The sequence below is a fragment of the Botryllus schlosseri genome, chromosome 10 (assembly GCF_051294905.1).
Source record: "Botryllus schlosseri isolate E-star chromosome 10, Bs_hap1, whole genome shotgun sequence".
Lineage (NCBI taxonomy): Eukaryota > Metazoa > Chordata > Ascidiacea > Stolidobranchia > Styelidae > Botryllus > Botryllus schlosseri.
In genome coordinates, this window is record NC_137245.1 from 7662583 (window position 1) to 7679985 (window position 17403).

The 17403-nt window shown below is 43.5% G+C and overlaps 1 protein-coding gene across 2 annotated transcripts in view; it reads left to right on the top strand.

The window, feature by feature from the left end:
* The window catches only part of LOC145449020 (peptidyl-prolyl cis-trans isomerase FKBP1A-like), a 408653-nt gene extending 393055 nt beyond the window's left edge, over positions 1–15598 (top strand). Inside the window, exons 2-5 of one of the 2 annotated variants that reach the window (XM_080327487.1) lie at positions 10390–10477; positions 12970–13017; positions 13855–13967; positions 15279–15598. In XM_080327487.1, coding sequence (XP_080183613.1) covers positions 10441–10477; positions 12970–13017; positions 13855–13967; positions 15279–15407 — 327 coding nt within the window. In that variant the 5' untranslated portion in view covers positions 10390–10440 and the 3' untranslated portion in view covers positions 15408–15598. Of the gene's footprint in view, positions 1–10319; positions 10478–12969; positions 13018–13854; positions 13968–15278 lie in introns of those variants that run through there. The other variant, XM_080327486.1, reaches the window with a different exon arrangement.
* Positions 15599–17403: the final 1805 nt, after the last annotated feature.

Genomic DNA, 17403 nt, shown 5'->3' on the forward strand with positions numbered 1-17403 from the left:
GTATGGTCCATACCTGATATCTGCGCACTATTTGTATTCGGACATGCTCCGGAGCTGATATCTGCGCACCAAAAGAATCCAGGTATGGTCCAGACCTGATATCTGCGCACCAAAAGAATCCAGGTATGGTCCATACCTGATATCTGCGCACTATTTGTTTCCGGACATGCTCCAGAGCTGATATCTGCGCACAAAATTCCCCAAGCATGGTCCGGACCTGATATCTGCGCACCAAAAGAATCCAGGTATGGTCCAGACCTTATATCTGCGCACTATTTGTATTCGGACATGCTCCGGAGCTGATATCTGCGCACCAAAGAATCCAGGTATGGTCCAGACCTGATATCTGCGCACTATTTGTATTCGGACATGCTCCGGAGCTGATATCTGCGCACCAAAAGAATCCAGGTATGGTCCAGACCTGATATCTGCGCACTATTTGTTTCCGGACATGCTCCAGAGCTGATATCTGCGCACAAAATTCCCCCAGGCATGGTCCGGACCTGATATCTGCGCACCAAAAGAATCCAGGTATGGCCCAGACCTGATATCTGCGCAATATTTGTATTCGGACATGCTCCGGAGCTGATATCTGCGCACTATTTGTATTCGGACATGCTCCGGAGCTGATATCTGCGCACCAAAAGAATCCAGGTATGGTCCAGACCTGATATCTGCGCACCAAAAGAATCCAGGTATGGTCCATACCTGATATCTGCGCACTATTTGTATTCGGACATGCTCCGGAGCTGATATCTGCGCACAAAATTCCCCCAGGCATGGTCCGGACCTGATATCTGCGCACTGAATCGACCTAGACATGCTTAAGACGTGATATCTGCGCTCTAAACGAAGCGTGACCTTTATATGACCTCGATGTCTGCGGTTTTTGGTGATATCTGCGATATCTGAGTATATCCACCATGATATCTGCGATATCTGCGATATCTGAGTATATCCACAGTAGTGATATCTGCGATATCTGCGATACCTGCGATATCTGCGATATCTGAGTATATCCACGGGGCCGCCAGAACGATCGACAGCGGGAAAACCATGGCCGAAAAAGACGGTCCTTGTGCTGACTGAAAACTTCGATATGGGCCTATATATATAGATATAGTAGGATTACCATACGTCCCCTTTTAAGAGGATTTGTTCCCTTTTTTGACTTTTTCAAAGTGTCCTCAGAGGACGACCTAGTGTCTTCTTTTTTGAGATTTTGTCCTTTTTGAGATTTTTAGTTAAATATAGGGCCAAATTAGACTGAGAGACGGTAAATAGGCACTGAAGTAACGCTCCGGCGGGTATTTCGTAAGCTGAGCCGGAAAGTTGACCATTTTTATATTTAGTCAACCGACCACGAAGTGGGTAAAATTGTAAAATTTACCATGTTATCAGAATTTACCTCCGGTTTTGCAAGTCTCAAAATTCTGAAAAAGTGTCCTCTTTTCAGATTTCCAAAATATGCAATTATACCAGTGGTTCTCAACCTTTTTGTCTTCGCGGACCCCTATCGGACCGTCACGGAGCTCGCGGACCCCCACGAATTTTTGGTTCAAATTTAGCTCAATTATCGTGCAATTGTCATCTGTCTCGTGCAAATGATAATCGTGGGCATGGTGATATACAGCAACAAGTTTGTAGCTGCACATAATACACCTACAAACTATATCCAAGCGATCGTGACTCACAAATGTATTACGCTTATTCCTCACGCGTTACCGTTCGAATATTAACATTCTGATACATTCGTACCGCTCTGACTTGCACGCTCAAAAGGTGCCAGTCAGAGAGCATGTTCATATTATTGTTGTTGTGATTACAGATTGAGTGTAACTGTACTTGTCTGGCGTTCTCAGTATCGAAATGAGAGTTACCTAGTTAGTTAACTACTCAGTAGGAAACGAGTTCCTACATTGGTGACCCCGAACTACCTGGAAGACTCCAGAAGACCGCAAGTATTGTGCACAGCCAGGATTATACGGACGCTTTCCAACATGGATACCGCCGCTATGCAAGGATTGACCGACGCACTGAAGAAACTCGTCATCCCTTCGTCAGCTAATGCGGTAAGCGTTAAACTTCCGTCACTCTGGACTGACAACCCTACTTTGTGGTTCGCTAGAGCTGAAGCTCAGTTCGAGGCTGCAAGCATCACTCGAGATGATACGAAATTTAACCATGTGGTTTCGGTGTTGGATAACGCCACTGCTAGCGAAATTTCCTCTCTGCTTACTGAACCGCCAGCAACAGAAAAGTACCCTGCTATCAAAAGCGCGCTAATCAAAGTATATGGCAAGCCACAAGAAGTTAAGGACTCTGAACTTCTTAACATAGCCGGCTTAGGAGACAGAAAGCCGTCTGGTTTGTTGAGACACATGCGTGCGCTAGGTGGCAGTCAAGAGACATTACTGCGAGCGTTCTGGTTGGCCCAGCTACCTGCTGCAGTGCGAACAGCGCTGGCCACATCCGCAGAAACAGATGTTGAAAAACTGGCCGAAGTTGCGGATAGAGTGTTTTTCGCAACTCAGACAGTCAACGTGAGCGCCCTACGCCATGACGCGCAGGATACCGCCCCACAGGCAGAAGTAGACAGCGCAACCGGAGTTTTCATTTGTCACTACCACAAAACTTTCGGTATGAAGGCTACGAACTGCAAACAAGGGTGCACATTTGCCCAGTTGGTGTCTAAGCAGAAAAGTGAATCTTCGGCACCGCACACGGTGCGCTACGCCCGTCGCAGAAAGACCCGACAGGGAAACGACGACGCCGATCGCGGTTAGAGGCTGACGCGGTTGGTGGAATTCGTAGCTGCCTCTTGATCATCAACGATGCCAAATCCGGCTGCGGGTTCCTGGTAGACACAGGAGCCCAGGTTAGCATCCTTCCCGCTCTACGCTCTGATCGCCTCTCTCGCAATACCGGTCCCCTCCTGGTAGCAGCAAATGGCTCAGAGATCAAGACTTATGGATACAGAACGGAAATACTGCACATCGGTACCAAAACGTACGAGTGCCGGTTTGTCCTCGCGGACGTTTCTCGTCCCATTCTCGGAGCAGATTTCCTTTTGCGGCATAGCCTCCTAGTTGACATAGGTGGGCGACGGCTCCTTGAAGCTTCTACATGCCGTACAGCTGTCGTAGGCCACCTGTCATGGTCTCGTCACATGCAACTCCATGTAGTCGAAAAGCATCCACATACGGTATACTCGAAGCTTCTCGATGAATTCAGCGAGATTACCAAACCGTCTTTTGAACTACAACAGCCGAAACACGGTGTGGAACACCACATCGTAACGACCGGCCAACCCGTCTTTTCGCGCCCACGCAGATTGCGCCCTGACCGTCTCAAAGCCGCGAAAGATGAGTTTGACAACATGGAAAGACTGGGGATTATACGCAGGTCCAGCAGCCAGTGGGCGTCTCCTCTGCATGTAGTTCCAAAAGCCAATGGCGAAAGCCGCCCCTGCGGCGATTACAGGCGCTTGAACGATGCCACGACACCGGATCGTTACCCGGTCCCTAACATTCAAGATTTCTCACACAACTTGGATGGAAAATCGGTGTTTTCAAAAGTCGACCTTGTGAAGGGATATTTTCAAATCCCCGTCAGGCCACAGGACGTGGCGAAGACTGCAATCACCACGCCTTTCGGACTCTTTGAATTTCTACGAATGCCGTTCGGTTTGAAAAACGCGGCACAAACATTCCAACGCTTGATGGATTCTGTCTGTCAAGGGCTTCAAAACGTGTTTGTTTATCTTGACGACGTCTTAATTGCGAGCCAAGACCAAGAACAGCACTTAGCAGACTTACGGACATTATTCTCCCGTTTTCGTGAACACGGGCTTGTGATAAACCCCACCAAATGTCAATTTGGCCGGTCCACGCTCGATTTCCTCGGCCATCGAGTTTCAGCCAGCGGCATCAAGCCTCTTCCTGAGAAGGTGGAGGTAATCCGCAATTTTCCTGCGCCTCGGACGGTCAAGCAACTTATGGAATTCAATGGAATGGTGAACTTTTACCACAGATTTCTACCGAGTGCTGCGGAAATTATGCAGCCTCTATACAGAGCAACCGCAGGTCGTAAATCCAAGACTCAAACTGTCCAGTGGTCAACAGACATGACCACGGCTTTCAACGCTACTAAGGCTGCTTTAGCCAAGGCCACGCTCTTGGTGCATCCTAAAACAGACGCGCCAACCGCCTTAACAGTAGACGCGTCGGATGTGGCTGTTGGAGGCGTCCTCCAACAGAAGTTGGGGAATGTTTGGAAGCCGTTAGCCTTCTTCAGCCGTCAACTGAATAATGCTGAAAGAAAGTACAGTGCTTTTGATAGGGAACTGCTGGCGATTCATCTGAGCATCAGAAAATTCCGCTACTTTCTGGAAGGACGTCACTTCACCGTCTACACCGACCATAAACCGTTGACTTTTGCTATGTCGAAGAAATCTGTACCGTGGTCGGCCAGGCAATCCAGACAATTGGCCGCAATCAGTGAGTACACGACTGATATACGGCACGTTTCTGGGAAAAGCAACTCGGTAGCGGACACATTGTCGCGTGCCACCGTCAACGCTATCGACGACGGCCTTGATTTCCAAGCGATGGCACGAGAACAAACGGACCTTGATCTACGCGATACCAGCCTTGAGTTACAGAGGATTCCATTTGACGGTGGGCGGTCCACCTTGCTTTGTGACGTCAGCACTGGGACACCGAGGCCGGTGGTTCCACCATCTTGGCGACGACGGGTTTTCGACGCTGTACACACCTTGTCCCATCCGGGCATTAGGACCACCAAGAATTTGGTAAGCGCCAAGTATGTGTGGAAGGGTCTTGCAAAAGACGTGAACCAGTGGAGCAGGTCTTGCATCGCCTGCCAACAGTCGAAGGTCACCCAACACACGAAAACTGCTCTTGAAACGTTTCGTGTTCCGGAAAGGCGTTTCAGTCATCTGAACATCGACCTCGTAGGCCCCTTGCCTCACTCGCGGGGATACACGTATCTCCTTACAATTGTCGATAGGTTCACCAGGTGGCCCGAAGCCATACCGATTTCCGACATTTCCGCCGCCGGATGTGCCCGCGCACTGCTGTATAATTGGGTGGCGAGATTTGGAGTTCCGGCAGATATGTCATCTGACCGAGGGCCTCAGTTCACTTCCAGACTATGGGACGCAGTTTGTGAACTTCTTGGCACCAAACTTCACAGGACCACTTCGTACCATCCCCAAGCCAACGGACTGGTGGAACGCTTCCACCGTTCTATGAAGGCTGCCTTGCGTGCTCGATGCACGCATCCAGGCTGGGTAGACGAGCTACCGTGGGTTTTACTTGGACTTCGAACCACGCCAAAAGCGGACCTAGGGTCGACTTCGGCGGAGCTTGTGTACGGTGAGACAATAGCAGTGCCAGCAGATTTCATGGCCACGCCTGAGACCGTTACAAACTACAATCCACTGCTTAACCGCCTCCGAGAAACTGCCGGAAGTTTGCGCCCAACCCCTACCTCGTCTCATGGAAACACATCAGCTCATGTGACTTCGGACTTATCAAACAGTAAATTCGTTTTCGTGCGAAGAGGCGCACATGGGCACCCGCTGACAAGACCGTATGACGGACCATACGAGGTAATCTCCCCAGGAGAGAAGGTCTTCAGACTGAGGATTGGCTTGCGCGAAGAACTTGTTTCGGCGGACAGACTCAAGCCAGCCTACATTGACAAAGAACATCCATTCGTGGCGGCGCAACCACCTACAAGAGGTAGACCGCCCTTGCGTGATCGTTCGATACCATCTCCAGATCATGAGCAACGATCACCCGAAAGCTCCCAACGTGAACAGGATGACACGACGTATACGCGCAACAAGCAGATGAAGACTCGCTTCGGAAGAATGATTAACGTGCCCCCTCGATTCCGAGCATGAAAAGGCTAGTCACGATCTGGTGGAGGGTGGTGTAGCTGCACATAATACACCTACAAACTATATCCAAGCGATCGTGACTCACAAATGTATTACGCTTATTCCTCACGCGTTACCGTTCGAATATTAACATTCTGATACATTCGTACCGCTCTGACTTGCACGCTCAAAAGGTGCCAGTCAGAGAGCATGTTCATATTATTGTTGTTGTGATTACAGATTGAGTGTAACTGTACTTGTCTGGCGTTCTCAGTATCGAAATGAGAGTTACCTAGTTAGTTAACTACTCAGTAGGAAACGAGTTCCTACAAGTTGACTTTTCTTGAAAATAAGATCATGCTAGGGATGGTGTGATCGTGCACGAGGTCACGTTCTCGTTCTGTGTGTGGATTTCTTAAATTTGGAGGTTCATGTTCGCAAACGAACCTTGGTAGGTTCTGCACTCTGAACCTTTTTTATATATTACATTTTTCACATCTTAATAACATCTTTGTTTAAAATCCTTTGCATATCACCTTCGGACCACTCTATGCGTGGCGCTGGCAGCATAAAAAAAGCAACATTAAGCGAGCATGCACCTTGCCAATCTCAAAAACTTTACTTGCTTTGTTACAAACGTTCGCTCGAAATAATCATCTTTCCGTTTGTGAATATTTAGTGACTCAGACTGTGACTGTGAGCTTTACCCGCAATCACACAACATCTAGAAGGAAATACAACACATGTAGCCTAGGTAGTCAGCAAACGATGCTCATCACACCAACCAATGAAATTGACAAATCGTCGTCTAATGTAAAAAATCGAGCAGGATTACCGGATCCCTTTTGATTTGATATATTTTTATTTGTATCATAAAAACCAAATCCGTGCGAGTGGGGTGTTGGCTACTGTACAGCTTGATGATGTATAGTGAGATGGGTAATCTATAGCAAGTGGAGAGACTTTTTTACACTCTGCTCAATATCAATGTAGCAATAAGACGTCGAATACATTTTCCGATCTAGACCGTTAAGGCGTTAGCAGGCTCGTAACAGTACTTCGTCTGCCCCCCCCCCATAAAAAAACGCTGGTCTCGGGCCCCCCATAGAGTGATAAACCGTACTTACGGGGAGCGTCATAGGTTCACGTTCGCGTTCACACAGAATGCGGGTTCGAGTCCGACCGAGGTTGACTTCCGAATTCCGATACCTAAGTGTTGGAGGTTTACCTAGGCTCCTCCTCGCCACCTCATCCGCGTCAGCGGTGTCTTACAAAAGCATAGAGGTGGGCCGTGCTATAAGTCGGCAGTTACGGAAAATAAGAAGAATATCGGTCTGGTGTAAATGACCATAGTAGTCGACAAACACCATGAATACCCCAAAAACAAACAAACAAACAAACACAGAATCTTTCAAATAGGTTCGCGTTAACACGAACTTGAACCTTTCAGTGTTGGCACCATTCCTTCATTCAGGTAGAAATTTTGTTGACGTCTATTATTTCACTGCAACTGCATTTCTTGAAGTACGCGGTCGTTTCTTGCAAATCCGCTCTTTCGATCTGATCGCCGAAAATACATTTCCACAAATATAGGTGGTGGTGAATGTAATAATAACGCGTAGCGCTTCGGACGACACAGTTGGGTATGATCGCTACGAATATGGCACCAAAATTGACAAACAACTTTATTAAATGAACATATAACTATAAACTAAACAGCAAAATGTTTGTATCAGCATATAGACTATTATTGACAATTAGGCAATTAAAATGAGTCGGCTATACCAGTGCTCTTCAACCGGGGTTGTCGTACACCCTAGGGTGTACCAGAATTTGCAAAGGGTGTACCACTCGGATGGGGTGTACAGGGGTGTACCAGATCCGAATTACAATGAGCCGATGGCTAGCTATCACAAAGGCAGGTTTATGGGCCAGTACAGGTTGACGCACGGGTTAATGAGCAATATGGTACGATGTTATCTCAAGTATTGTACTGTACACCGCTTGATGGTGATGTCATAAGCAAATATTTCTCCTATTCATTTAGCCGTCGGCAATGGACCAATGGTTCCGTTTAGTGTTGGAAAGTATGCAGTTAACAAACATATGTTCATCTAGTCATTTGTCTTTTAGTGATTTTTGAGGGAACCGCCGTGATAGCTCAGACTTCTTGAATCGGTAGCCTACTTCCTACCTGACGTTAATAAATACCGCAATGCACATAAATGAAGTGACGTAGCCAGCCAGGGACGAAACAGCTTCCATGTTGAAATCGAAACCCTTTTGTTTTAAAATGCCGATTTTACGTCCAATATTTCGCCATACATTTGCAATTTAGTATTTTGTTATTAGTGATGCAAATTAGCGACAATAGACTGTGTATAGCGGCATACGATCTGCGGTTACTGACATCTCTTTCAGCCCAAGTGCTACTATCGACTGTGTGTGGTGTGGGGCAGGCCAGATACGCAGTAGGCTGGTGTGCCTGCTATCATCGCTGATCTGAATTACCGCTTCTGCAGCAGTAACTTGACCTACTCTCTCCCCATTACTGTTACATTTAGGTTGATTATCGTTCGTAATGTCATGCTGTTTTTGGGCTGACACGAAATAAATTCCAATTTGCATGGCGGGCGGCTTAACTGGCTGCGAATAGATTCTGTGACCAAATACTATTTTATTCAAATCCATTTTTTTTTACGGCAATAACTCCGCTTCTACTGGTTGGAATTGAACCAAATTTGGTGTGTAGGCTTAAGTTAGGTAACCTAAAAATTTTATCAAGTAGCCAGTACGATTTGAGAAAAAAATCATTTTTGAAGACCCCTAATGAACAGGGGTGTACGAGTTTTGAGCAAACGTTAAAAGGGTGTACTACGTCGAAAAAGGTTGAAGAGCACTGGGCTATACTATAGTAGATTTCATCTCAGATGGTTATTCTTTTGATGTGAGCCCTGGAGTTTTACTAGTAATGAAGCGAAACTGCTTCGTGATTTTCCAAATTAAAACAATACAAATTAGGTTATCAACTATTTTGAGGCTTCGCGGATCCCTGAAAATGCTTCGCGGACCCCGGTTGAGAACCAGGTTATTTGTTTTGTTCGCAGAAAAAGTCTGCTCATCCAATCGTATCAGTCACGTGACAACTAACTACATGCCGATCACTTCGAACCATGTTTATTGGGTTTGACGAGGCGTGGTCTATACGTTTAACAGCGTAGCATATATATAAAAAGTTGGGTGAAACTATAACGTTTAATTAATTTACGTTAGCCCTACGTCCTTTCCTTTCCTTAGTCATAACAATAGTATGCTCGTAACACCGTTAGTTGTTTGCAGGCGGAAACCTATAGATTCGGCTGAATATCCCATTGGCCATTGCATGGTTTTGTATTAATTTTTGAATCATACATAAGTGGTCACTAGGGTGTTTCCCAAAAAAAAAATTTTCTCCAAATCTTGCTTGCTAGGCGATTAAGTCGTCAGGTTTCATGGAAAAATGATGCACGCTACATTTGAATCCATCCCAACCAGTATAGAAACGAAGCTATATGTCAGTTTGAAAATTAGGAATTTAATCTAAAATATTTTCAATTTTTTTCAAATATTACTGCGGCTACCTCATGAAATTATCACGTTGTCTAGAAAACGATGCATAACAATTTTGACTTAATCCAGCCGACCAGAGTGGAATTGGTGGGTGGGGTGGCAACGGTACGCGCAAGGGCGCAACTTCACGTGAGCATGTATATCTGATCACGCCGATTGATGAATTATGCTGACGTCACAAAGCCATACTGGAGTCCAGATCCAGAATAAGGCGCTTGCGCTTTACAATGATCGCAAGCAAGCACGGCATTTGCGCAACAGCGAATATATGACGTAACCCTAGTCTGGCCCGGCCTATACCAGGTCTATTTTAGCACATTGTGTCATTTAATAAGTAATTCAGTATCGAATCGGAGCGAAAAATATTTCTGTGACTCGGATGAAATTTTCCAATCACGCAAGAAATCCGTCTGCCACGCACAACATGTTGACGAAAACAACCACACATTCCGGTCTGGCCAGCCAGTAGAAGCGAAGTTATTGCAGTTACAAGTTTTGCATTGCATTTTGAAATATAGCATTGAGTCAATGCCATTGACGGTGCATGCCTGTTGGGTGATCCCAAAACTTATTAACGAAAAACTCAAATAACTTCACTTCTACGGGTTGGAATTGAGTAAAATTTGTTCTTCATCGTTTTTGTCGACAAAGTAATAAATAACGTATTATGAATTCGAAATTTTCAATGTCCTGTATCTTCACTTCTATATACTTGTTGGCACTGAGCCAGATTCTGTGTTCCAGCGTTTTTTTATAGCCAACCTAACCATTTACTCTACTAGTCCCAAACATCTGTAAAACAAATTATTTCTTTAACAACGCTGGTGTTGACGTATTGCCATCTGTAGACATTAAATACAGTGTTCAAATACAGCAATTTTCTGTATGGTAGTGGGAATTGGTGTAATATAGAAGTTATCACAATGGGAGTACAGAAAGAAGTGGTCACTGCCGGAGATGGTAAGTGTTGTACAAGATTAACCATTCAGATAATTAATCTGTATGAAGGTAATTTTCGTGAATAATCAATTGAGCCATCATTCCTCATTCGTAAAGTCAACAAATTTACGATTCATTCGATTTAGACCAGTGGTTCTTAACCTTGCCTCCAGCTCCCCCCAGGGGCGCTGGCGATTTTGAAGGGGGCGGAAACGCTCAGGGGGCGATATGGGGGGCGCTGGGCTCAGGGGGGCGCTGGAGAAAAAATGGCTTCGCAGTAGATGATGTGGTAGTAGGACATATCCTTAATGAGTATTCAGAGCGAATTAACACCGAAAACTTTGTTATATATAACCTACAAAAGACATATAGGTTCAATTGTCCATAGGCGCCTAAATGACTGGCACCGAATGTTCCCGTCTTGGCAATCTGAACATCAGAAGACGAATTCCATCTGGCAGGGAAAAATTATATGCCAGTGAAAAAATACCAATTTGAAATCGTGTGCGTCTTGTAGTTTAGTACGATTGAGCGACAGGGATATATAGAACTAGATATCCCTGTTTGGCGACTCTATATTTTTTTATATAGCTGACAGGAGGTCACGAAATAACATCATGCAGCGAAGTCATACCAACGGGTCCGCCCGCCCGAATATGTTTAAATATTAGTTACGGGCCCTACAGTTTCCAAGACACCTCACAATGTTCCCTCTACGCTTTGACGAGTCTGCGCACACTCACCAACTCACTGTGAAGACCCTTGACAACAGTGCGTAACGACTAAAAAAAGGTCATAACTTCGGATTTGTTGTGCGCAGCGTAGATTTTCGGTGGGTAGAGACCGTGTCAGCACTGAGCACATGCGCAGCTTATAGAGGGAACGTTGCACCTCACTCCGCTCTACCGGTAAATCTTGTAACGTGAGCAGAGAGGACAAGAAATTAATAGCAATATATATGCAATTCCCGATCTTACTGACAGATTTTATCATGAATTATCGAAAATTTTTGCGCTTCGCAATTGCTCGCTAAACAGTACAGCTGATTTCATGGCAAAAGCGAACAACGTGATGAGAGGCGATCGGTTTATCACTCCTATGGGAGCCCAAGACCCAAGTTTTTTCGGGGGGCCTGACGAAGTGTCGTTTCGTTCTTGCCAACGGGTATACGCCCGAAGATGTATAATTATTATTGAGGGGTCCTACCTTTTCAATCACACATCACTCAGCTCTACCGGTAAATCTGTTTACGTGAGTAGAGAGAGGATTAAAATTGATATCAATATATATGCAATTCCCGATCATATTGACCAATTCAATAATAATAATTATTGAAAGTTTTCGCGCTTCGCGCGTCTAGGCGAGAATAGCTGGCTCAGTAAATGGACACCCAATGTAGATGGCCAGTATCAGCAAATAGCGGATAGCCGAAGGGGGTCTTTATCACCCTATGGGGGGGGGGCCAAGACCAACGTTTTTTTTAGGGGGGGGCTGACGCAGTGTTGTTGCGGCCCTGGTAACGAATTAATTGTACCTACGGGCACGCCCGACTATGTTTAATTATTAATTACGCACCCTTTATTTTCCAATACAACAGCTCACTCAGCGCTACTGGTAAATCTGATTACGTGGGCTGAGAGGATAAAAAGTTTATAGCGACATATATATATGTATTTACCACCTATTCATTCAAAAGGTTAAGAACCACTGATTTAGACCGAAACTGTCAAGATTGCTATTATATTAGCCTATTCAACAAAACTGATAAAAGTGCAAGTTGATAACCTTCCCAGGTTTGTAATAATTATAAAGGTTCTTCTCTATGATGTCCATGTTTTTTATGAATCAATGCCACTATAAATTGGTTATATATAAAAGACATCCACTGGGTCCAACCAGAGTGGAAACAGTGGAAACATAAACTATGTAATATTATTTAAAACTTTTCTTTAAAACTTGAACACTAGCACAAGCTATACATACCTATGGCGCAATAGTGTATGCATTTAATGTGCTTATTCTTGAGGTTTATACTAGTTCTTCCTAAGGGGAATGAGCAATTCTGCCAGAAAATGTCAGTCGAATAACTTGAGGAACAAGAATGATCTATCTGCAATATGACTGCCTGTATGTCTTCGAATCCACAGTACAAGCGATGTGGTGTGGGCAATCAATCTCGGCCATCTGGTAGAACTTAACCTTGAAACTCTGCGGCAGTGGTACTCGAAGTTGGCGATTTCACCCCTTGAAGTATACAAAACAATTGGAGCAAGTACTACTTGCTACTCTGAAGTTGAAATTGCCAACTTCGGGAATATCCTTGTACTGGTTTGTAATGACCAGAGTCGTGACTCGGGTCGCAATATGTGATATGATATTTAATATATTTTATTACCATGACTGAGACTTTCTGCAGCAGATCTTGAAATGCGAATAAAATTGTAGCCCATTGTCTAATGTTATGGTGTTAGTTGTTAAGAATGATAAAATTTCTTAGTTCTACTCTCTTACAGGAACAAATTTTCCAAAGAAAGGTCAGACGGTCGTGGTCCATTATACTGGTAAGCAAATATGTTATAGAACTAGGCCTAGTCTTGCGTAGTCAGTGCTTGAAAATATTTGAAATGATGCGTCCTCGAGCAATTTTGTACTGTAGAAAAAATGTGTATATTGTTTAAAAAAATGAGTTTGCATGCAGACTAGACATTTCGTATAATCAGTGCTGGCCATTGGGTGTAGGTGATACTGTAGCGTGGCATGCGCTGGGATACCTCAAGATATCGATACATTTAAAACAGTGACCCATAGACTAATAGACTCCCTACCCACGTACTGCTGTATGGTTTGTATCACACAACTCCGTATTGAAGTATTACTCAGAACAAACATTGAAATGTTTGGGATTAAAGGATTTCATCTGCTGTTTGAATTTGGCTCAATCACAACCATTAGAAGCGAAGTTGGTGGAGTACAAAATGGTGGAGTACAAAATTTTGGATTTACAAAAAAAAAGTTTTTACCATGACAAATTTTCAAGTTATTTCTTATAAATCTACTCACCGTGAATACTATGATTGGAAATCCTAAATTTTCAACATTAACTCCGCTTCTACTCCTTGGTATCGAACAAATTGGTTGTGTATCGGTTTTTCAGACAATCTGACAATTTCAAGGGGTAGCCAGTTAAATTTGAGAAAATTTGATATTCAACTTTATTAAATAAATCTGAAAATTTCGACTATAATAACTTCGCTTCGTCTGGTTGAAATTGAGCCACAATTGGTGTCAGTAAAATTTGAACGAAAAAAAAGTATTTTCAAACAGTTATTTTCAAACTTGATAATTTTAGGCAATTGGCAGATTTGAAGCATATTCCCAATTATATTCATATTTTCCAGGCACTCTTACCAACGGTAACAAATTCGATTCATCTCGGGATCGTGGCAAGCCTTTTGAGTTTAAGATTGGCGTTGGACAAGTGATAAAAGGGTGGGATGAAGGTGTTCTCCAGGTGAGACTTTGTATTTCTATTAGCGCATTGCGCATGATATGATATCGTTATCTAGCACGGCAGGATGAGTTGTTCAAGAATATTTTCAAGTTCGAGCAAGCTGTCATTTCCACAAAATCGAAAGCTTGTTGTTTTGTCGCATTGTATTTCCAGTTTCAAATCAGTTGAAGATTCCATATGCTTTGCACAAAATGATGTTCTAATCAATTTTCCCTAATTACAATATTCAATTCTCCCTAATTTTGTAACCAACTCGACTGATCTTGAGCTCTACGTGAATCAAACCTTACCATGCTATAATTAGGAATGGGCATGGGCAAAATCAATCACCGCTTATCAATAATTTTTTCCATGGATCAAAACCAAATTCACAGTGACAAGCATCAAACTATTTCTTGAGGTCACGAAATCAACAAAATGATCATGAACAGCATCACAGCAACACTGTTCTCAGCAGTGGAAATGCTATGTTTGAAGGCATATAGGTGCTTCGAATTACAATACTCATGTGAAGCATAAATGTAAAAAATTAGAAATAAACAATAATAATGTAGTATACTGATATAAAATAAAGTGAACAATATGTCGCATCCTATTTTTCTGCAGGATATCCAAGGTCGGATACTACAAGGTTGATGTTTAACCACTTCTTGTTGAACACAAGTCAATGTTTTTGACATGTAATTTCAAATGCTGTCAGTTACACAGTTATATTTGGTGTCACAAAACTTATTTTTGGGTTTTCGACAAATGAAGAGCGTATCATGTTCATCATCATCATTGGTTTAATAGCAATTTTATCAGTTCAATACACCACAAAAAATGCAATGCATATCAACCTAAAAACAAGTGCAGAGGGATATGCTTTGCTTATCACCATTTGTGGATATTTGCTGAGCGTTTCAAACTGGGCTTTAAAATCATGAGTTTAGAGACCAATGTATCCCAACCTTTTGCGACTCATCGCCCCGTATATACGGATCCGAAAAAGTGGACATAGAAACGGGACATTATCCACCTAACTCTAATCGCTGGTGAATTGACCAAAATTCGGTCATTTTTCTGAGAATATACTTGGAAAACCGGTTCACGTCATATGCAGAATAAGCTGTCTTCATGTGCATTTTTTAGGCGTGTTAATTAAATATATCTCACTGGACGCTCTAACATTTTGGCCCCTCAATCGCCCCCTTCGGTATTTTGGCCCCCTTGTTTCTCAAAATCGTCTACTGCAGGGCGATTTTGCCCACGTTAGGAAGACCTGGGCTAGATAATATTGCTATTCATTCTCTAAAAATCAACCTTTTTCAGATGTCCAAGGGAGAACGAGCAAATCTCACCTGTACCCCTGATTATGCTTATGGAGCGAGAGGACATCCACCAGTTATCCCCCCTAGCGCCACTTTGAAGTTCGATGTTGAACTGATCAATTTTCATTAAACTGTTGCAGTTTGCTGACATTCTTATCGACGTTGTTGCAGTTGAGTCAATAGAAGTCGAAATGATCCTGTCGTTATTATTATGTGTGTGCATAGCATCCGACTTTGCATGGCTGTTGATACAATTGAGTCCAATTTATATCTGCTTTTATTACTCGACTGCACGCTCCAATTACAGTAGGATACGAGCTGTCTCAGAGTTATTCACAGGGTTTTGATGAGTTTCAGGTGGTGGTGCATTTCATCGGTAACAATTTAATCATTTCAATGCATCTCAAGACTGCTATACAATTGAAGATAGGAAGGTGTCGAAACGACTTAGAGCAGTGGTTCTCAACCTTTTTGGCTTCGTGGACCCCTTTTGACCGTCGCGGACCACCTCAAGTTTTAGTACAATTTTAGCTCTAATATGGTGCAACCTTCATCTGTCTTGTGCAAGTATGAACTGTAGGCTTGTAATAAACAGCAAAATATTGATTTTTCTTGAAGATAACATCATACTATTCATTTAGAAATTGATGGCCTTTATTATTTCAAAGATAATTTTGCTACCTTCGAGTCACGAGTCATTGCACATTTTGACTCGAGTCAAGTCAAGTTGCCTTTTCGAAGTATGAGGCACGATTACGTCATTGCATTTTGCTAGCTGTTTGAAATACATATTAAGTGGTCATTGATTCTCAACCGCTAAACGAATATAGAGTTGAATATACACGCAGAATGGCGCTGTATCACTCACATGTATGTAGAACTGATAAACTGCGTAAGTAATTACATACCCTCAGTTGATAGTTACCAGCCAAAATAAATAATAGAGAGAGAGATGATATTCTTTCTCGCCTGTACCATCGAGATGCTTTAGCGACGGAGTTGCGATACGGCCCCATGAGGTCATCTAGTCTGCGCCCCCGTTTTTTTTTCTCCTCCATGCTATCCGTGATTGCTGAGCGCCTAGCAGGATAGCTGCGGATACCATTCTTCGAGTCTTTGGCATGACCCGGCTGGGGATCGAACCCACGACCTACCGCTAGAGAAGCCGGACGCATAACCATTACACTATCTCGCTCGGTAGAGAATTGATGAGACGCAATACATTACCCATGATACAATTCAAGCCTGCACCAATGGTTGGGAACTATATAAGCATATTCAATTTCAATAAAACAAGAGGTTTGGTTAAGGTGAGAATAGAAAAATATATTTTGCCATTCAATTACTTGTACTACTAGTATACAACAACGTAAGCCATAAGCTTCGATTCCTTCGTTTGCGGTCAATTTATTTGTGAGAGAACAATTGATGCTCAGTAAAACGCACGATCATTGAATGTGGTCGCAGTCTCATGGGTTACACCAGCGTTTCGCGAAAATCCAAACATATTACAGATACAGATTTTTATCGGCACCGATTACTTGATGACTTGAAATTGACTCGTGAATTTAGCTCCGAGTCACGAGTCAATCCACATTTCTGATACGCCGAGTCAAGTCAAGTCATTTTAGCAAATAAGTGACTCGAGTCAAGTCAAGTCATACGAAAAAGGTGACTCGAGTCTGACTCGCTGCTTGAAGTACGTGGTCCTGTCTTGAAAATCCGCGTCTTCGTTTTGATATGCACGAGGAGTGCCTAAAACCATTTCCGCAAAGATAGATGGAGGCTAATGCAATATTTACGCATAACGCTTCCGACGATACTTTTGGTGTGATCGCAACATTTATGACACCAAAATGAAGAAACACATCTTTTATGAACATATCACGTCCAGCATCTAGCGCAGGGACGGGCAACATACGGACCGCTGGCCGGATTCGGCCTGCAGCGGCATTTTGATCGGCCCGCAGAGAGTTTCTACCGTTAGAGTGAAATCCTAATCTAAAAGTATAGACAAATTTTAAGCTCCAAAGAATGGATCCAAGATTTCCAACCAGAGAAAGACTGTCATGAAACGATTTGTTCTGTTCGGGTTTACATATATATTTACGAGCAAACATTTTCGA